General features: G+C 46.1%; 1 protein-coding gene across 1 annotated transcript; it reads right to left on the bottom strand.

The window, feature by feature from the left end:
* Positions 1 to 15,858: 15,858 nt before the first annotated feature.
* On the bottom strand, positions 15,859 to 16,869 carry LOC131244130 (uncharacterized). Its single transcript, XM_058243783.1, has 2 exons — positions 16,630 to 16,869; positions 15,859 to 16,290 (listed from the first exon to the last, which is right to left on the bottom strand). The coding sequence occupies exons 1-2, from the start codon at positions 16,867 to 16,869 to the stop codon at positions 15,859 to 15,861; spliced, it is 672 nt and encodes a 223-aa protein (XP_058099766.1).
* Positions 16,870 to 23,065: the final 6,196 nt, after the last annotated feature.

The raw sequence follows: 23,065 nt of genomic DNA, 5'->3' as shown, positions 1-23,065 counted from the left end.
TGACTATCCTTTAAGGTTAACACTCGGGTTTTTGAGAAACGGGTTGTGTACTCGGGTCCTGAAAACACGGGGCATTACACAATAGCTTGGGGTAGCCCACAAGAATAAGATAAACAATGACATGGGCCTAAATGATAAGAATGGGCCTAGCAAGGGTCTATGGTGGACATTTAACCACCCATAGATGCAAGTGAGCCTAACTAGGCCTAGAAGGGTATACAAATGTGGACATTCAACCACCATTTGTCCCAAAGAGGCATCCCAATAACAATCTACCAAGAATCAAGGCCCGTGGCCTGAGCACAATCATAAATAAGAAATGGACAGCAATATATATATACACACACTACTTTCATCACATGTTGGGCCTCAATAAAGTGGCCCAAGGCCTACGTACATTGCATGGGTTCAAAAGGGCAATACATGCCCCAAAAACATGCCACAACATGGGTCCAAAGAGGAGGTTATGGCCTAAGGATAATACCACCATAACCCATGTATTATGTTGGACTTAGTGGGCAGCCCAAAAGCCCAAACACATTGACAAGAATCATGTCCAAGTTGGGCATAAATGGGTCTTACCCATTAGCCCCAAAACTGGTTAATTAAATGGGCAACCAAGGGCCCAACCACCTCTACATTCCAGCCCACTAGTCTAACACAATACAATGGTGGAAATAGCCTATGAATTCACTGGGCCAAGCTAGCATGTTCCAGTCCATTTGGGCCTGTAAGATGTCCTAAAATCTGCTTAAACATAGGTTCTAATAGCCCAAACAAAGTGAGCCTCCAATAGGATTAATTAAGCCCAAAATTCTGAGAAATAAATGCATGAAACATTCCCACAAGTCCTCTCAATATGGTGGGCCCCACACCCCTAAACTTCCAGCCATAAACAATGCATTCTTTGAAGGTAACAAGCTGGATTTTCAGCCCACTTATCTGTCTGGGCCTGCTGAGGTCTAGAAATATGTAAGATCAAGTGAATAAAATTCTCAGGGTGACCAGCAACGTACACTGGGGGGGGGTTTCCACCACATGGGGAGTGGCTATTTAATAGATAAGTGAAATGGGCCTTCCTACTGGACTGGAAGTCGAGCAGTCAACCCATAGTGGTGGGTTTCCCAACCAGGTGGGTGGTCCAATGGCCTGAACGGCTACCCAAAGTAAACTCAAGGTGGGGCCCACCATAGAGGCCCCTCCAAGGGTGGGCCACATATAAGTGGGTCACACCAGATGGGTGGAAGGGTGGATAAAACATTACATCATGGTGGGCCAAATGAAGGTGGGACAGCCAGCCCATGCTAGATGTCAACCACCATAAGACGTCCAGCATGGCTGCTATGTCACGCCCCGAACTAGGAAACCGGGCTCACAAAATTCCCGATCGGTGAATCTGGCGCCGACAACCTCTGTAGAACCCCATTTTCAACTCTCGGCGCCCATTTACTAGGTTCCAATCATGGGATCCTACAAGGAGAATTTTTAATCATCAGTCTGATTCGTAGTGAGCATAACCACAAGCATAACCAACGAACAATAACAAAAAGAACACCATCCAAAATCCACCATGATCAAAAGCTTTTAAGTACAATGCATAAGAAAGGGAAATACAATATAGTGAAAGTAACAAAACTCCAGAAGCTCGGCTGCACGCTCTAACTGCGGCGAGATTATGGCTGCGATTGCGTCCTAGCGTCACCTGCATGCATCGATCGTGCATAAGCTCATAGAAAGCTTAGAGGGTGGTGTAAGTGTGTGTGCAATATAAGCGTGCTTAGAATGCAAGGTCAGAGTAATGTGGAATCATGGTGATGAGTACATGGATGCAATCAGCTGTACTAAGGCCATACGGTGCAAGATATGAATGCTATCGGCCATAACACGGCCACGCGATGTGAGATGCAACTCAAGCATGTCAATCTCCATCATATATCATTACAGTTCTCATTCTAGATAATCACCGGGATTTAATACACTCCAAGTGGCACTGCCGCTCTCCTAGCCGCACAGTCCAAGTGAGCGTAAGAAACCTCACTATCCGCCTTGCCAATAGTCTGTTAATACCTACCCGGCATGTCGATAGCGAACCCATTCACGAGCTGGTCAAACTCAGCCTAGTATTACCCCCTACCCTCAGGCGAGTAAGGCCACACCCCTTTCCAACAGACCACGACACAGTGGGAGATGCGGCCTCCTAGTATTCAGCCCTCGTGCGCTCATATATCCACTCGGTCTAGACGTTGGAGTCATCCTCTGGTACCATCGGATTTAACAATTTTCACCCAGAGACATCTATGGCGCCCCGATGTGGAAAAGATCTTCGATACCATGTCATGTTCGACCGAGTAGCGAGTCCAGTTTGCAGTATTTCTTTTTTAGGGTGACGCTAAGCACTGGTGGACCTCTGTTACCCATGTTGCAGGACCTAATTATGTCTGGACATGGGATGACTTTATCGACCGATTCGAGTAGTACTTTCCTGACCACATACGACGTCAGAGAGCACTGGAGTTCGAGACTCTGGTGCAGGGGGACAACCATGGCGCAGTACGCGGCTCATTTTGTGACGCTATCGAGGTTCGCGCCATATATGGTTAATGATGAGGGGCGGAAGGCCCACCGTTTTGAGAACGGCTTATGTTACGGTCTTCGAGGCCGTATGATTGGGCACGAGCTCCTAACTTTCCAAGCAGTAGTGCGAAGGGCCCAGGTTTACGAGACTTAGTGGGCCGGCTCGCAGAGCGACCGAGATTAGAGGAGGGGACAGAATCGGAAGAGGCAAGCCCCCTCCAGTAGCTCCCATCAACATCAACGACCATAGAGGTACAGGAGCCACCCACCTGCTAGAGCACCAGCAGCCCCATAAGCACCAACTGAAACTTGGTCTAAACCCTTAGCCAAGTGGGACACACCATAGATGGGTGGCTGGATTGGATACTGAAAATATTGTTACTAAGCATCAGGGCACCATAGATGTTCCTGGGTGAAAATCCCTAAACCCGATGGTACCAGAGGATGACTCCAACGTCGAGACCGAGTGAATATATGAGGGCACAAGGGCCGAATACCAGGAGGCCGCATCTCCCACTATGTCGTAGTCAGTTGGAAAGGGGTGTGGCCTTACTCGCCCGAGGGTAAGCGGCAATACTAGGCTGAGTTTGACTAACTCGTGAATGGGTTTGCTATCGACATGCCGGGTAGGTATTGACAGACTATTGGCCAGGCGGATAGTGAAGTTTCTTACTCTCACTTGGACTGTGCGGCTAGGAGAGGGGCAATGCCACTTGGAGTGTATTAAACCCCGGTGATTATCCAGAATGAGAACTGCACTGATATATGATGGGGATTGGCATGCTTGAGTTACATCTCGCATCGCATGGCCGTGTTATGGTAGATAGCATTCATATCTTGTACCGTATAGCCTTGGTACGGCTGATTGCATCTATATACTCATCACCATGATTCCACATTACTCTAACCTTGCATTCTAAGCACGCTTATATTCCGCACACACTTACACCGACCTCTAAGCTTTCTATAAGCTTATACACAATCGATGCGTGTAGGTGACGCTAGGACGCAGTCACAACCATAGTCTCACCGCAGTTAGAGTGTGCAACTGAGCTTCTGGAGTTTTGTTACTTTCACTATATTGTATTTTCCTTTCTAACGCATTATACTCAAAAGTTTTTTATCATAGTGGATTCTGTGATGGTGTTCTTATTGTTATTGTTCGTATGTTATGCTTGTGGTTATGCTCACTACGAATCAGACTGATGATTAGAAATCCTCCTTGTAGGATCCTAGGATTGAAACCCAGTAAATGGGTGCCGGGAGCTGAGAATAGGGTTCTACGGAGGCTGTCAGTGTCGGATTCGGTGATTAAGAATTTTGTGAGCCCGATTTCTGAGTTCGGGGCATGACAGAAGTTGGTATCAGAGAATAACTTGGGAATAACCGAGAACGACATCACATATTTGCTATGAGTTTAAGACGATTAGGTTCCGGGTGCGTAACCTTCCATATGAGTTCCCTAACGTGCGATTCTCAAGGTTAATTAGCGTCATTGTTCTTTCCTATAGGACATTCCGCCCAGGAGAGCGACCCAAGCGTACCCCGCTCCACCACCTGAGGCTCCAGCTTTACCACCTGCGCCTCTCATTCCACCGCCAGAGATCCCTTCTCCCCTACCTAAGGATGACATTCCTCCACCTGATGCCTGTGCGGATCCGACCGTGCCTGCGAGTGCCTCGCAGTTACAGCAGATGTTGTAGGTTGTGACTGCTACTCTTCAGGGGCAGGGCAGGCACCCAGTTGTTTCTCTAGCCAAGGCTGAGCAGGAGCACGTGAGTGCCCTTTTTCGAGAGTTCAGACAGCTTGATCATCCGCATTTCCATGGTGAGCCAGATCTGACTGTAGTCGAGAGATGACACTCCGATGTGGAGAAGATCTTCAATACCATATCATGTACGACCGAGCAGCGAGTCCGGTTGGCAGTATTTCTTTTTCAGGGGGAGGCTGAGCATTGATGGACCTCTATTACCCGTGTTGCAAGACCTGATTATGTCTGGACATGGGATGACTTTATCGATCGATTCAAGGAGCAGTACTTCCCTGACCATATACGACGTCAGAGAGCACTGGAGTTCGAGACTCTGGTGCAGGGGGATATGACCGTGGCACAGTACGCGGCCCGTTTTATGGCACTATAGAGGTTCGCATCATATATAGTTGATTATAAGGGGCGAAAGGCCTGCCGTTTTGAGAACGGCTTACGTTACGGTCTTCGAGGTCATGTGATTGGGCATAAGCTCTTGACTTTCCAAGCAGTAGTGCGAAGGGCCCAGATTTATGAGACTGAGTGGGCTGGCTCGCACAGCGACCGAGATCAGAGGAGGGGTCAGAATTGGAAGAGGCAGGCCCCCTCTAGTAGCTCCCAGCAGCATCGACGACCACAAAGGTACAGGAGCCACCCACCTGCTACCATTGAGGTCCCAACATTTTTCAACAAAATTATTGAAAAGCCCATAGTGCGTGTACTTCCTAGGTTCGCAACCTTTGCCATAGCCACCTCTCTTGTCATCACGACCACCTCCACCATGGCTACCACAACAGCCCCCACAAAGAACGATACTAGAGTTGGGCTATCATTAGCTCCACTTATAGAGCCCAGAGATACACATTGGAGGCGTGCATAACCTCATTTGAATATGGCACATCTTTGCCACTCAAAATCCAGGTACGAACCAGTTCATACACACGTTTCAATCCAAATAAGAACTTAGGAGGAGTCATTAAGGGTATCCTTTCCTTATCCGCATGTATCACACGTGTACTGTTTGATTCCAGTGTATCGCATTCATTCATGTCTGAGAATTTTTATCATTCGACTGGATTACCGACAGAGTCTGCTCGTGAGAGGTTGACCATATCAACGCCCTTGGGGAAGACCATAATATTGGGCCATTTCTGTTCATCTTACCCGGTTCTGGTCGGTGATATCTTTTTGCTCGCCGATTTATTTGTGTTGCCGATGTCAGATTTTGACGTCATCCTAGGCATGGATTGGCTTGCCGAGTACCACGCAGTGTTGGATTGTTCCGCGAGGACTATCACATTCTCTATACCCGGCTTACCACAGTTCCAATTCATTGCCGAGCCGAGAGGAGAGTCGTTATCATGCTTGATGTCCTGCGCCGTCAAGGAGCCTATTACCATTTGTATTAATTATTGGCCGGTTGCTTGCAATTTTCCCGATGTATTTCAGGAGATTCCGGAATTGTCATCGTGTCATCATATTGAGTTCCAGATAGATCTTGTGTCTGGTACTACGCCTATCTCGAAGGCCCTGTACCGTATGGCACCGATGGAGTTGCGTGAGCTGCAGCGGCAGTTGGAAGAGTTGTGTGAGTTGGGATTCATTCATCCGAGCAGTTCACCTTGGGGAGCACCAATACTCTTCATCAGAAAGAAGGATGGTTCATTGAGGCTCTGCATACATTACCGCGAGCTCAACCGAGTCACGATCAAGAATAAGTACCCGCTCCCGAGGATAGATGATTTGTTTGATCAGCTGCAGGGTACACAATTCTTTTCAAAGATTGACCTATGTTCCGGTTATCATCAGATTCGTGTCCGAGAGGAGAACATCCTGAAGACAGCTTTCAGGACACGTTACGGTCATTTTGAGTTTTAGGTCATGTCCTTTAGACTGACCAATGCACCTGTGGTCTTCATGCAGTTGATGAACGAGGTCTTCCGTCCATATCTCGGTCAATTTGTTGTAGTCTTCATCGATGACATTCTGATATATTCGAGGACCCGTGAGGACCATATAAAGCATCTGGAGATCACTTTACAGACCCTCCGTGCCCACCAGCTATATGCGAAGCTAGAGAAGTGTGAGTTCTGGCAGGAGGAGGTGAGATTCCTCGATCACGTGGTAACGAGGGAGGGTGTTGCAGTAGACCCCTTGAAGGTTGAGGTAGTGCGTCAGTGGGGTCAGCCCATGACTACGTCCGAGATCCACAGTTTCCTTGGTTTAGCGGGATACTATCGGCGTTTTATTGAGGGCTTCTCCCGTATTGCAGCCCCGTTGACCAGGTTGACTCGGAAGGGCGCAGAGTTGATTTGGAGTGACACCTATGAGCGAGCATTTGTGGAACTGAAGGACCATTTGAGGTCCGCTCCTATCCTCACTCTTCCCCTTGGGAGTGATGGATTTGTTGTATTTACCGATGCCTCACGTATTGGTTTAGGTGTTGTCCAGATGCAGCACGGAAGGCCTGTAACCTTTGCATCTCGTCAGCTCAAGGTCCATGAGCTGAACTATCCCACGCATAACTTAGATCTGGCAGCAATCATCTTCGCACTGAAGGTGTGGAGACACTATCTCTATGGGGTCAGGTTTGAGCTCTTCTCCGACCACAAGAGCTTGAAGTATTTATTCTCTCAGTCCGAGCTGAACATGAGACAGAGACGCTGGATGGAGCTTCTGAAGGACTATGATTTTGACCTCCAGTACCACCCAGGCAAGGCGAATGTGGTGGGGGATGCCCTCAGCCGTCAGCCATGAGGCCTGGTGGCACATATGATGATTCAGGAGTGGAGGATGCTTGAGGATATAGCAGAGTACGACTTCAATTTTGGTCTGCAGTCTTCTATCGTCCAGCTATCGAGCCTATCGATTCAACCCTCTCTTGTTACAAGGTGATTGAGGCTCAGTAGACAGATGAGTCGTTACAGGATTACCAAGCAAAGGCAACGTCTGAGAGTCAGACAGATTGGCAGATTGGTTCTGATGGTGGACTTCACTTCAGAGGCCGATTGTGTGTCCCGGATATTCCCGAGTTGCGCAGAGATCTTATGACCGAGGCACATAGATCGCGGTTTTTTATCCACCCTGGCTCGATGATGATGTACCGTGATATGAGGCGATGGTATTTTTGGGTAGGGATGAAGTGCCAAATCATCAGTTTTGTGGCCGAGTGTAACACATGCTAGCGTGTCAAAGTCGATCATCAGAGACTCCCCTGGTCTATTGCAGTCGTTGAGTATCACGACCTGGAAGTGGGAGCACATACCTACCGATTTTATCATGAGTTTGCTGAGGACTCAGTGTGGTCATGACGCCATTTGGGTTGTCGTAGACCGTCTGACGAAGTCGACACATTTTCTTGCGATTCGTGTGACTTGGCCTTTGGACCGGCTTGGGAGGTTATTCATCGAGGAGATTGTGAGACTGCACAGCGTTCCAGTCTCAATCATTTCTGACCGAGACCCGAGGTTCACGTCTCAGTTTTAGAGGAGCTTTCATAGAGAAATGGGCATTGATTTGTAGCTCAGCACCGCGTATCATGTGCAGACCGATGGCTAGACCGAGAGGGTCAACTAGATCCTTGAGGATATGTTTCGGGCCTGCGTGATTGACTTCGGGGGTAGCTGGGATGAGCATTTGTGATTGGCTGAGTTTGCATACACCAACAGCTATCAGGCGACCATTGGCATGGCCCCTTTTGAGGCATTGTATGGAAGACCGTGCAGATCTCCGAGTTGTTAGAACGAGATTGGAGAACGACGTCTCCTGGGTCCCGAGATTATGCAGCAGACATCAGAGGTTATTGATATCATCAGGTAGAGGATGCACACAACTCAGAGCCAGCAGAAGAGTTTTGCTGATCACCAGCGTTGTCCCTTGGAGTTTGATATAGGTAACCATGTGTATCTCAAAGTCTCGCACATGAAGGGCATAGTTCGATTTGGAGCGAAGGGCAAGCTTGCCCCGAGATTCATTAGACCTTTTGAGATCACTGAGCGCATTGGCGTCGTAGCCTATCGGCTTGCCTTACCATCTCAGTTGTCTGGTGTCCACAATATCTTTCACGTTTCTATGTTGAGGAAGTGTGGATCAGACATAGTTCCTGTTATCGATTGGCAGCCGTTGGAGGTTCGTGAGGATGCTTCTTACATTGAGCAGCCAGTTCGTATCCTTAATCGGAAGGATCAGGTCCTCCGAACTAAGGTCATCCCCTTAGTGAAGGTTAAGTGGGGTCACCATTCTGTTGATGAGGCATCTTGGGAGCGTGAGGTTGAGATTTGAGAGCGTTATCTCCATCTCTCTGATAATTGATTACATATTGTATCTTGTATGATGTCTTCGATTTTATATGATAATGCTATATTTCCTTATCCTTATGAGTTATGCTTACTTGCAATGATTGTGTAAATTTGGAGGGGAGAGCAATAAGACCCGTGTCCTAGTCCGTACCGTTCCGTTGGCTTCCACAGTCCTTTCGGTCGGATTTCGGCAACCTTCGCACCATATCTGATGTTTGCACGTGATCTTAAACCAGGTCCCGCATACCGAAGTCAGCTCGAACTGAAACTTATATCATAGCGACCGTGCCATCGCAGCGGTTCCAACGCCGCAACTTGCACACCGAACCGATACCTAGGCCAGGAGATGTGGGCCTGCGTTCATTTCAAAGAAAAGCCGCGTGTTGCGAATATCGAGAGAATCTCTACGATATGTCCCATCAATCAATCAATCAATCAATGTCAAGTACAACCATACCTCAAATACAACACCCATCCCTCATTTTTCATAAGTCAACTCTCTCTCTCCCCTCACCATTCCTCCTTTACCAAAATTTCAACCCAACCCATATCTCTCCTTACAACCACCACTCCACCCATCCCTTCATCCATTAATTCTCCATTTCTCTTATTTCTTAAAAACTCTCTCCCAAGCAACAAAATTTCATATGTCCAAGCTTCCCCCTCCCAAATGCCAAGTGTGGCCCACTTTCCCTACTCTCTCATCTCTCATCCACACCATCAAAATCCCATCAACCACCATCAAAAGTGAAGGCAAGGAGCATTGAAGGCTAAGGGAGCAAGGAGGAGGCCTAGAGGTGTGTGATCTTTGAGTTTCTACCGTTGATTTCATGATTTGTGGGCCCACTTGTTGGTGAGACCCATTTCGATATATGTGATGTATCAATGGAGGGCCTATAGTGGTGGGGTCCCTCCTCTCTATCACGGTCTCTCTCTCTCTCTCTCTTTGAATGGTGTTGATGATGAAGGGGTGAGTGTGGCCCACCATGAACCATATTTTTCATGTGCGACCCATCGGATGAATGTGTTGGATATCCAGCCCATTAGCGGGCCCGGATGGAAGGAAAACATAAACATTAGGTGGATCAAACAGGTGGGCCACGTGCATGTGGGACCCACCATGATGTCCATTTTATGTGTGCTGTCCAGCATCTCTGGACGTTGGACATGGTGGCGCTGGCTAAAAGTAAAGTGTAAACTGACATGGCAGTGTACTAACGACTAGCCAAAATAAAGGGAATGGTGGGCCACTCATGCAGGCTCCATCTCGATGTATGTATACAATCCAAGCCGTCTATCCCGTTGCTCAGCCTATTTTAAGCGTTGAGCCAGAAAATGGAGTCAATTCGATAATCGAGCGGTCCATACCATAGGGAATAGTGGGGTTAACCATCAAAACCTGCCTTGATGCTTTTATCCGCCACAACACGCTGCATATTGGACTCGTTGAGTTTGTCCCGAGCTATGGAATTCAATGGCTGGGTCGGATTTGTCCAAGGCAGGCCTCACCTACTAAATACCGTAGAAAAATAAAAAAACAAAAAAACAAAAAAAACAAGCAGCAGCAACTGGCGGAAGCAGCAGGCGCTGCCTGCGGCTGGCGGACAGACGACGGGCTAGCCCTCAAGGGTCCAGTTGTGGGCCCCATCGTGATGGGTTTCGAACATCAACTCCATGCATTTAATGGGTCCCCTCAGACTAGGAGGCCGCCCCAAAAATTAGCTGTATACAGAACTCAGGTGGGCCACACCATTTAAAATCATGTGAAGACATGCCTAAACATATAAAAACACTTGGTGGGGCCTACCTGAAATTTGGATGCAGCTGAAACTTGGTCTGAACCCTCAGCCATGTGGGACACACATAATGGGTGGGCTGGATTTGTGAACCACGTTGCGATGGGCCCCTGACCGTGACCCTATGAACAGTTTAGGTGGCAAATAAATGTTCTAGTGGGCCCCTGGTCCAGACCCTATCAACAGGTTGGATGCAAATAAATATTATAGTGGACCCAACTTCTCCCCTGGTCCACGTGGCCTTGTGAATAGATTGGATGTAAATAAACATTATGGTGGGCCCTGGTCCACTTGACCTTATGCACAGATTGGATGTAAATAAACATTATGGTGGGCCCTGGTCCACGTGACCTTATGCACAGATTGCATGTAAATAAACATTACAGTGGGCCCAGGTTGGATGGAAAATAAATATTTATGTGGGCCCCAGGTCTAAGTGACCTTATCGATGGGTTAGATGGAAAATAAACATTATGGTAGGCCCCACATGGGACCCACTTATGTATGTATTGTAATCCACACCCTCCATTAGTGTGGGCTCATCATGATGCATGTGTTCCATCTAAACCATCCAACGAGATAATTTAAGGCCCATTGTTGAGGCCGATCTTGATGTATTGGTGGTCCTTGTCGAGGCCCATCTTGATGTATTGGTGGTCCTTGTTGAGGCCCACCTTGATTTGTATAAGGCCCATATGATGAGGCCCATTGTGACGTATGTAAGGCTCATGTGATTAGGCCCATTTGATGTATTTGGGCCCTTGGGTCAAGGCCCAACAAGATCTATATAAGGCCCATTGCAATATGTGATTCATTGTAGACCGTGCCTTGGGAGCAATGATGGTTTGATGTCCACATTGTAAGGATGATGTTGGTTAAATGTCCACATTATCACTCTCTCCATAAGGCCCATTAATAGGCCCATACCTGTAGCATATAGGCTGTCTAGGCCCATCTTCGTTTTGATCAAAGCCCCTCACCACATAACATGTATAGTATAAATCCATAATTCATGATCATACGCATCATATGTATGCCTGATATGAGAAGTGACTGATCATAGCATATGCCTTTGGGCAGATCGTTTATGGGCTCCCTGACAGGCGGAGCTGCCCCACATGAGCGCTCAGTACGCACAGGATTGTTGCATGTCTAATAGCATGATTCATGCACTTGCATTAGTGTGATTGTGATTTCTGTATGCCCTAGTGACATCAGGACCATAGCCTCCACAGACACATTGTGGGTAGTTGGATTGGATACCGAAAATATTGTTACTAAGCATCGGGGCACCATAGATGTCCCTGAGTGAAAATTCCTAAACCCCATGGTACCAGAGGATGACTCCAACGTCAAGACCGAGTGGATATATGAGCACACGAGGGCCGAATACCAAGAGGCCGCATCTCCCACTGTGTCGTGGTCGGGTGGAAAGGGGTGTGGCCTTACTCGCTCGAGGGTAGGGGCAATACTAGACTGAGTTTGACTAGCTCATGAATGAGTTTGCTATCGACATGCCGGGTAAGTATTGGCAGACTATTGGCTAGGCGGATAGTGAGGTTTCTTACACTCACTTGGACTGTGCGGCTAGGAGAGCGACAATGCCACTTGGAGTGTATTAAACCCCAGTGATATCCAGAATGAGAATTGTACTGATATATGATGGGGATTGGCATGCTTGAGTTGCATCTCGCATCGCATGGCCGTGTTATGGTCGATAGCATTCATAGCTTGCACCGCATAGCCTTGGTATGGCTGATTGCATCCATGTACTCATCACCATGATTCCACATTACTCTGACCTTGCATTCTGAGCACGCTTATATTGCGCACACACTTACACCACCCTTTAAGCTTTCTATAAGCTTATGTATGATCAATGCGTGTAGGTGACACTAGGACGCAGTTGCAGCCATAGTCTCACCACAGTTGGAGCGTGCAGCCGAGCTTCTAGAGTTTTGTTACTTTCACTATATTGTATTTCCCTTTCTTACGCATTATACTCAAAAGTTTTTGATCATAGTAGATTTTGTGATGGTGTTCTTGTTGTTATTGTTCATGGGTTATGCTTGTAGTTATGCTCACTACGAATCAGACTGCTGATTAGAAATCCTCCTTGTAGGATCACAGGATTGGAACCTGGTAAATGGGTGCTGGGAGCCAAGAATGGGGTTCTACGGAGGTTGTCGATGCCGGATTCGGCGATCGGTAATTTTGTGAGCCCGGTTTCTAAGTTCGGGGCATGACAGCTAGCTAGCCATGTCCCCCATATTCTAGTGGTCTAAATGGCACCCAATAATATATGATGGGTCCCAGTATGGTGGGCCACACTGGAGAGAAATTTTGAGGTCATTAGACATGCCAAATAATTTTTACAATTAATGGACAACAAGGTGTTTTTGAAAAATCTGCTGCTAAAATTGTTGTTGTCCCCATCTTTGGCATCTCATGGATTAGGCCTAGGCCTGCCAACCCAAGGGGGAAATGGATGGATTTGATGCTTCTATGTATGGACAGCAAGTGGGGTCCACTGAAGTGTTCCACTTTCCCCAAAATCAAAGTGTAAAAGGTCCATTTCTAACATGTAACCCTGCTGGACTGTCCAGAAATTTCTGGACATCTAGCCCTCTTTAGCCCATCCCATAGGTCTCTATTAGGGGATAGAGAGTGTGGGTTCCATCCTACATCAAGGTGGGGTCCACACCTCAGACAACCCCTAAAGAAATTAGGGAGAGAAGCTCCATAAACTGGCCTAAAACAATGCCTAAAAACTATGCAGCAAATGGGCCTGAAATATGGACAATAACATATGCTATCCATTTTTAGTCCATATAAAAATATCTGAAGGGATTTATCCCAAATAGCACAAGTGGGGTCCACCTAGATGGACCATAAAAATTCTTGACTCATCACCTTATAAAGGTCTCTAAGAAATTCAAGGTTTAAGGATCATCCAACCCATGCATGTCAGGGTCGGCCTGCACATCCATCAGGTGGACCTAGACAACCCTAAAATTTTGGTGGATCTGGGATTTTCTGATCACATCAGTGGGCCACCAACATTAGTAGCAAAAGAGGAAGAAATAAAGAGAAAAAGAGGGAGAGAGAGATCACGGCCAAAGGGGAGGGTCCCGATACTATGAACCCTCCACCAACATATCCACACCACACATTAACATAGATCATGCATGCACGTAATCTATACAAATCCAAGAAATTCTGAGGTGGGGATGCCATCCCCACCATGCATCTTAGGTCTTAATGACCCAAATAATCTAGATTCAAAGAGGAAATCCATCATGGTGGGTCCATGGAGAATGGCCCACCATGGAAACCTGCATACATGTAGTGGGCATTTGGCCTCACTTCATGGAGCCATATAGGATCTCCACCATTGAATGGTGGGTCCTACATACTCCCAAGTATAATAGAAAAGAGATGTAAAAGAAAAGAAGAGAGAAGCTTCAATAGGTTACACCCACATTCATGATTCACCCTCTTCTTCAAGGTACTAGCTCCAATGCTCCAAGGATGGTGTTCTAATGGAGGACATGGTGTGAAGATGGTGGGATTGAGAGAGATATGAAGGAGAAGTTGCTGGGAAAATGGAGGAGTGGTGGACATTTCCACCATGCAAGAAAGGGAGAAGGAGAGAAATGAGAGAAGAGAGAGAGAGAGAGAGAGAGAGAGAGAGAGAGAGGAATGGAGGGGTTCTAGCAAAGTGATGATTAGTTTGGGAGAATGGTTAGCTTATGGATGAGGGATTTGCTTGGGATAGAGAGGAAATCCCATTATTGCTCTCTAGAAAAGAGAAAAAGAAGCCCATGATGAGTTTTGAAAAGAGGAGTAATGATAGCTAGGCTAGGAGTAGCTATCATAGAAAAGAGAACACTTGGTGGTGCGCTCACATGAGGAAACATGCCCATGTATCTAGGTGGGTCCCACATGCATGATGAATTGCCAAGAATGGTGTGGTTAATATCTTAAGATGTACACATCGGATTCATGCATGAGACTTGGCGTTGGAACCACGATGTCGATGTGGTCACAATGGCATAGGTTTCTAGTTGATCCGGGTCAAGTTAGTATGACGGGATTTAAGGATGATCGCAAATAAAATCTACAAGTCGCGGGTCACCGAGATTTAACTGGTAGGACTGCGGGACCTAACAGAATAAAACGGATACTTAGGCTAGGGTCTTACATCTCTCCCTACCTTCAAAGAAATTTCGTCCTCAAAATTTGCCATAACTAAGACAAAATAAGGGAAGGAAGACAAAAACATCATAAATATATATATATATATATATATATCGTTGAACACATGACAAGGTAATACATAATATAATACAATTAATCCTTGGGAGTGGGTATCTGTTCTTAATAGTGACCTTATTAAGCTCGCGGTAATCCATGAAGAGCCTCAACGAGCCATCCTTCTTCTTCACGAATAATACCGGGGGTCCCCACGGTGAACTACTTGGACGAATAAAACCTAACTCTCGAAGCTCATCTAACTATTGCTGCAGCTCCCGTAACTCCATCGATGTCATCCAATATAGGGCCTTCGAGATAGGCACAGTATCAGGCACCAGATCAATCTCAAAATCAATCTACCGGTGCGGTGACAAACATGAAATATCCTGAAACACATCTAGGAACTGACAAACAACTGGCAACTGCTCAAAATACCCAGCTACTGACTCCTCAACAACACAGGCCAATAAACTTGACAACGGCTCTCCTCTGTGCTCGACAACAAACTAGAACATAGGTAAGCCAGGTATGCAAAATGTGACTATTCTTGCGGCACAGACCAAGACAATTTGGTACTCAGTAAGCCAATCCATACCCAAGATGACATCATACTCGACTATCAGTAAAATGAACAAATCAACAAGTAGGAACATCTCTCCAACCAAGACTGGGCAAGATGAACAGAGGTGGCTTAAAACTGCAGACTTCCCCAAGGGAGTTGAAAGGGATTAGGCCTCAGGCGTGGACTCCGACGGAAGACCGATCCATCAGCAGAACTCCTCTACCACGAACGAATGAGATGCTCCAGAATTAAACAATACACGAGCAATACAAGAAGAGATAAGAAGACTACCCTCAACTACTCCTCCAAAAGACGACTGAGGGTTCTGCTGAGTGGTATAGAATCTGCCCTGAGCTAGCAAGGGAAGCAAGCCTGAAGACTGAGGTTCCACAACTTGCTGAGTGGCATAAAAACTGCCTTAGGCCAGTGAGGGAGGTGCTTGTCACCTCTGCGGCGATCTCTGCTACTGTTGCGATCGCTAGGGCGGTCTACCCTTCTGCCTCTGCTGTTGTGGAGGAAGCCTAGGAGGTTGATGTTTGGGATAGGGACACTCACGCCTATGATGTCTCGTTTGCCCGCGACTGAAACAAACCCGATGAATGGTCAAGAAGAAGATTATGCCGGTTAGGAAGAAGATGTCATTGGCTGCGCTGCTGGCCGTCGAAACCCTGTACGGCCCCTATGCCAACGACGTTGATGCTGATGGGAGCTACCGGAAGGTGCCTTCATCTTTCGGTCCCCGCTCTGCTCTCTAGACCTCCGAGACGTAGCCCAATCCTCCTTATAAACCAAGGCCCTATGTACGACCTCAGTAAAAGTAGTAAGAAGATGCCCAACTACTCTACTCCCAAGAGCGGGACGCAAGCCGCTCACAAAACGGCGACCCTTCCGCCTCTCATCATCCACCAAGTAAGTCGCGAAGCTGGACAAAGCAACAAAGCGGGCCTCGTACTGCACCATTGTCATATCACTCTGGACTAATGTCTCGAACTCTAAGGTTCTTTGCTCCTGAATGTGCTCAGGGAAGAACTTCTGGTCGAAATGATTCACGAAGTCCTTCCAGGTCCATACAAAATCTGGCCTGACAGATCTGGAAATAGAAGTCGACTAGTGCTGGGCCTCACCCTGGAGAAGAAAAGTGGCCAGAGGAACTCAGTGCTGTGATGTACATCGCATTGTGTCGAAGATCCTCTCCACCTCTATACGCCATAACTCGGCTGCTGTGGGATTGGGCTCACCGTTGAAACATGGGGGATCGTATTGTCTGAAATCTCAGAACAGAATGCTCTCTCGCATCTGCTCAACCTGCTCGGGAGTCTCTACAGGATGCCTGTCCTGTCCCTAGAGGTCGACAGTGACTGCCTGAAGCATTTGCTATAGCTGCTCGGCTCTAACTCGAATGGTAGTCATGGGAGGGGCAACACTGGCCTCAGGTGGAGGCACAGGAACTGCAGGAGCAGGAACCTCGGGCACGGGTACTATAGGCTCTGGCGGAGGAATAGGATCAACAGGGGGTGGAACAAGGACCTCCGGAATGGGGTCAGGACTAGGGTCTACAATAGGTGGAACAAGATGCACTCGGGTCACTGAATCAGAATGAGAACCACAGCCATGGGAGTCTTGTCTAGGCGGCATCGTCTACACAAGAACAAAGGTGATGGACACCTTGAGATTAGAATCCTCAAAGGATTCGGATATTAGGGAAACAGAATAAAAGAGAAAACGCGCTTGAAGCAGATATGTAATGTTATCCTGAGTTACTTTCGGGTTATTTTGTTATGATTTCATACCAACAACTGTTACACCCCAGACCCGGTGACCGAAACTCACAAGAATTCCAATAGCCGATTCCGGTGCTAAAAGCCTCTGTAGTAACCCATTCTCGACTCCTGGCACCCATTCACCAAGTTCCAATCCTGGGATCCTATAAGGACGATTTCTATAATATAAGTTCAATCCATAAGAGCATACCCAATATCATAACATAGTAACCACAGGAAATAACTAGAGGAACAAATTACAAGATCCACTAAGAATTTAAACTTTATACAAAATACATGGCTCAAAGGAAAAGAATACAAGATCTAAATAACGGCGACTCCAAATGGTCCTCGGCACGCTCCTCGCTCCTCCTTAGCTACGACTACTGCCTAAAATCACCCGCATGCATCAATCATGCATAAGCTTACAGAAAGCTTAGAGGGCAGTGTAAGTGTGTGTAACATCAGTGCCGGGAATGCAATATCAGAGTATGCGAGAATGCGCCAAGAACCATGAATACCACTATTGCTGTCAGCCATACCAAGGCTATGCTATACCAAACAGGAATGCTACAAACCATCACAAGGCCATGCAATGCGACATATGAGTACTTGGTGCCATACCAAAGCGATGCAACAAGAGGCCTACATAGCCAATGCTATATGCAAGGTGCAATGCAATCATGACAATCCTCATCATAACTACACATATTAATATAGTTCCACTCTAGGGAATCCACCGGGGTCATATACACTACCTACCGACTGCCGCTCTCCTAGCCGCACAGTCTAGCGAGCGTAAGAGACCTCACTACCTGCCTATAGACAGCCAATCACTAACAAGGCTCGCTAGTAGCGGACCCATTATGAGCTAGGCAAACTCAGCCTAGCTATTGCTCCCTCACTCAGGCGGGCAAGGCCACACCCAATACCAGCTGACCACGCTACAGTGGGAGACGCGTCCTAAATGTAAAGGCACTCAGGCACTCATGTCTTCCACTCAATCTCGACGTTGGGGTGTCTCCTGTTACCATGAAGGTTTAGGGGCTTTCACCCAAGGACATCCTAAGTGTGGTGTCCAAATCCAGCCATCCATGATATACCTGTGGAGGCTACGACCTTGATGAAGCAAGGGTGAATATCCACGTGTTATGCAATGCCAGATGTATGAATCACCACAATCAGCCATGCATCAATCCCGAGCATCTAATGCGCTTAAGAGGGGCAACTCCAACCCTTAGGGAATACCATAATATCCTCCCCAATGGCATAACCATGACTAATCATAATCTCAACCAAGCACACATATGATGCATGTCTGAATGGGTTATGAAGATAAGCAAGTATGTCATGCGATAATATTGTACTCTCCTCCTAACCAAGTAGGGTCTAGGTACTTAGACAAATTCCATAAGGAACATAACCTCTAGTGGGGGCCTAATTGCCTGGGGTAACCCACAAGAGTAAGATAGACAATGACATGGGCCTAAATGATAAAAATGGGCCTAACAAGGGTCTATGGTGGACATTTAACCACCCATAGATGCAAGTATGGCTAGCCAAGCTTAGAAGGGTACACAAATGTAGACATTCAACAACCATTTGTCCAAAAGAGGCAGCCCAATAACAATTTACCAAGAATCAAGGCCCATGGCCTGAGTACAATCATATATAAAAAAAATAGCCAAAAATATATATACTATTTTCATCACATGTTGGGCCTCAATAAAGTGGCCCAAGGCCTACATACATTACATGGGTTCAAAAGGGCAATACATGCCCAAAAACATGCCACAACATGGGTCCAAAGAGGAGGTTATGGCCCAAGGATAATACCAGCATAACCCATGTATTATGTTGGACTTAGTGGGCTGCCCAAACGCTCAAACACATAGGCAAGAATCATGCCCAAGTTGGGCCTAAATGGGTCTTACACATTAGCCTAAAAACTAGATAATTAAATGGGAAACCAAGGGCCCAACCACCTCTACATTCCAGTCCACTAGTCCAGTACAATACAATGGTGGAAACATCCCATGAATTCATTGGGCCAAGCTAGGACGTTCCAGCCCATATAGGCCTGCAAGATGTCCTAAAATCTAGTTAAACATAGGTTCTCATAACCCAAACAAAGTGGGCCTCCAATAGGATTAATTAAGCCCAAAATTTTGATAAATAAATGCATGAAACATTCCCACAAGTCCTCTCAAAATGGTGGGCCCCACCGCATGGGAAGTGGCTATTTAACACATAAGTCAAATGAGACTTACTGCTGAACTGGAAGTCCAGCAGTCAGCCTATAGCAGTGGGCGTCCCAACTAGGTGGGTGGTCCAATGGCCTAGACGGCTACCGAAAGTAAACTCAAGGCGGGCCCCACCATGGATGCACCTCTAAGGCTTGGCCATGTCCAAATGGGCCACACCATATGGGTGGAAGGGTGGATAAAGCATTACATCAGGGTGGGCCAAATGAAGGTGGGACGGCTAGCCCCTGCTGGATGTCAACCACCATGGGATGTCGAGCATGGCTGCTGGCCAACCATGTCCCCCAATTTCTGGTGTCCAAATGGCCCCCAATCATATATGATGGGTCTCTGCAAGGCGGGCCATAGTGGAGGGAAATTTTGAGGTCATTAGACATGCTAAATAATTTTTACAATTTATAGACAGCAAAGTGTTTCTGAAAAATCTGCTGCCGAAATTGTGGTTGTCCTCATCTTTGGCACCTCATGGGGTGGGCCTAGGCTTGCCAACCCAAGGGGGAAATCAATGGATTTGATGCTCCTATTTATGGACAGCAAGTGGGGTCCACTAGAGTGGCCCACTTTCCCCAAAATCAAAGTGTAAAAGGTCCATTTCTAACATGCAACCCTGCTGGACTGTCTAGAAATTTCTGGATGTCTAGCCCTCTTTAGCCCATCCCATAGGTCTCAATCAGGGGATAGAGGGTGTGTGCACCATCCTACATCATGGTGGGGTCCACACCTCAGAAAACCCTTAAAGAAATTAAGGAGAAAAGCTCCACAAAGGTCCTAAAAACTATGCAGCAAATGGGCTTGAAGTATGGACAACAACATATACTATCCATTTTCAGCCCATATAAAAATATTCGGAGGGGTTTATGCCCAAATAATACAAGTAAGGTCCACCTAGATGGACCATAAAAATTTTAGACCCATCACCTTACAAAGATCTCCAAGAAATTCAAGGTTTAACGGCCATCCAACCCATACATGTCAGGGTGGGCCTAAACATCCCTAAAATTTTGGTGGATCTGGGATTTTCTAATCACATTAGTGGGCCACCAACATCAGTAGTAAAAGAGGAAGAAATAGAGAGAAAAAGAGGGAGAGAGAGAGAGAGAGAGAGAGAGAGAGAGAGAGAGAGAGAGATCACGGCCAAAGGGGATGGTCCTAATACTATGAACCCTCCACCAACACATCCACACCACACATTTACATAGATCATGCATGCATGTAATCTATACATATCCGAGAAATTCTAAGGTGACGACGCCATCTCCACCATGCATCTTAAGTTTAAATGACCCAAATAATCTAGATTCAAAGAGGAAATCCATCATGGTGAGTCTATGGAGAATGGCCCACCATAGAAACGTGCATGCATGTAGTGGGCCTTTGGCCTCACTTCATGGAGCCATGTAGGACCTTCACTATTGATTAGTGGGTCCTACATACTCCCAAGTATGATAGAAAAGAGATGTAAAAGAAAAGAAGAGAAAAGCTTCAATTGGTAACACCCACCTTCAAGATCCACCCTCTCCTCCAAGGTACTAGCTCCAAAGCTCCAAGGGTGGTGTTCTAATGGAGGAGATGGTGTGAAGATGGTGGGATTAAGAGAGAGATGGAGGAGAAGTTGCTAGAAAAATGGAGGAGTGGTGGACGTTTCCTCCATGTAAGAAAGGGAGAAGGAGAGAAATGAGAGAACAGAGAGAGGGATGGAATGGTTCTAGCGAAGTGATGATTAATTTAGGAGAATGGGTAGCTTAGGGAAGAGGGATTTGCTTGGGATAGAGAGGAAATTCCATGATTGCTCTCTAGAAAAGAGAAAAAGAAGCCCATGATGAGTTTTAAAAATATGAGTAATGATGGTTAGGCTAGGAGTAACTATCATAGAAAAGAGAGCACTAGGTGGGGCCCTCAACATGGGGAAACATGCCCATGGGTCTAGGTGGGTCCCACATGCATGATGAATGGCCAAGAATGGTGTGGTCAATATCTCAAGATGTACACGTCGGATTCATGCATGAGATATGGCGTTGGAACCGTGGCGTCGATGCGGTCACAGTGGCATATGTTTCGAGTTGATACGGGTTAGGTTAGCATGATGGGATATAAGGATGACCGCAAACGAAATCTATAGGTCGCAGGTCACTGGGATTTGATCAGTAGAACCACGGGACCTAACAAAACAAAACAGATATTCAGGGTAGGGTCTTACAACCATGCCTAGCAACCTTGTATGGTATGACTGACCAGCTCTCAAATACTTGAAAAAAGTATTTTTCTGCACAACAAATACCCTTTTACCAACAACATACAAGAAGAAAAGAAAGTAGTACTTCTATTGGCTAGTGTTTTGAATGCTTGCTAAGGAAATCAACCATTTTCAGAAGAGTGGCAAATAAAATGTTGTAAAATGATGTAGGTAAATGATTGTTTTGCTAGAAGATCATGATATAACTCAGTCACAAAAATCAGAACATTCCAATGCACAAGAACAACCAAATTGTTAAAACAACTCGAATTTAAAAACTCCCAAAAAAACCCTTGTACTAATTTGAATCTTATGTGAGCCTCTGCCTTGGCCGAAAGCAGAGGCCAGGTAGAATATGAAGGTTGATGTCTGGCGGGCAACTGATTATAAAACGTGCTTTTATGGTAAGCTGGGAATGAATTGCAAATCAACACATAAGGAACAACACAACATGGTGATTGCATGGTGTATTGATGTAATGCATAAATGCGGTGGAGTAACGAAAACTCTTGCTTACCTGGAGTAGGTAGTAGCTAACAGGATCACTTTCTCTAACATCGGGAAATGATTTAACCTTAAAAGAATCCACCTCATCCATTTCGGTAGACCACCCTTCTTTAATGACATATGATGATAGTTTTGGTAGAGAGGAAATGGGCAATTGAAATTAACTTAGTATTTATAATTAGAAAGTAGCCCTCGGATTACATTCCTTTCAATCCCAACCTGGAAGTAATATAATTTTAGTTCTGAGCCTAGTTCCTGAATAAGAAAAATCTTGTTACCATAAAGGGAATAGAGATAGCTTTGGTCCATTGCTTTGTTGGGCAGAGCGTACCTCAATTCTCCTTCAGAGCTCCTGATCACTCTAAGTATTAGTATAAGAAAGATCATTTTGCATCTTCAATCATGCCTTCGGACACAAGTAATAGACATCTCCAACCACAGGAGTTTATGATTTTTGGTTAATGGCCTCTCCTTCAATTGAAGAAAGTTGAGGGACTACCATAGCCCCCCCCCCCCCGCGGACCTTGTCAATGGAAAAACTTATCCTTAAAGGTTAACCTAACAAAGCCTTTACATCCATGGCATCCTTAGCACATCTAGCATATTCGGTACAAAAACAAAAGTACAAATGGATGATGCTTTCAATGGATCACAACCATTAATTGTTGCAACAAGGTATCCATCAAAATGCATGAAACACTGGAAATGCTAAAGCAATTTTGCAAGAAAGTAGCATTCATTCGATCATGCTTTCTAATAACCTGGGTCGTTCATCATTAATGTAACTTGGCAATGGAAGATAGAGTCTTTATGAAAATTCAACTTCTAGGTGTGGCCCCATTTTAAACCAATGATGGTCAGGCTATTAAAGATGTTCCATGTTTGGTGGCTAGCCCCACTTGGGTCATCCCTCTTTATTGACTTCAGCTATTGGAATCCATATCAATTGGGAGCCCAAATGCACCATAAACTGGCAGCATTAATAATTAAACTAACAGCCACTTCAAATCATAGCAACAAACAACAACTACCATGCCTACATCTTTGTAAAGATGATCTGAAACTTA

Source organism: Magnolia sinica, chromosome 4 (genome assembly GCF_029962835.1).
Source record: "Magnolia sinica isolate HGM2019 chromosome 4, MsV1, whole genome shotgun sequence".
Classification (NCBI taxonomy): domain Eukaryota; kingdom Viridiplantae; phylum Streptophyta; class Magnoliopsida; order Magnoliales; family Magnoliaceae; genus Magnolia; species Magnolia sinica.
The sequence above is the reverse complement of the archived record's forward strand: the minus strand, read 5'-3'. Positions and strand labels throughout refer to the sequence as shown.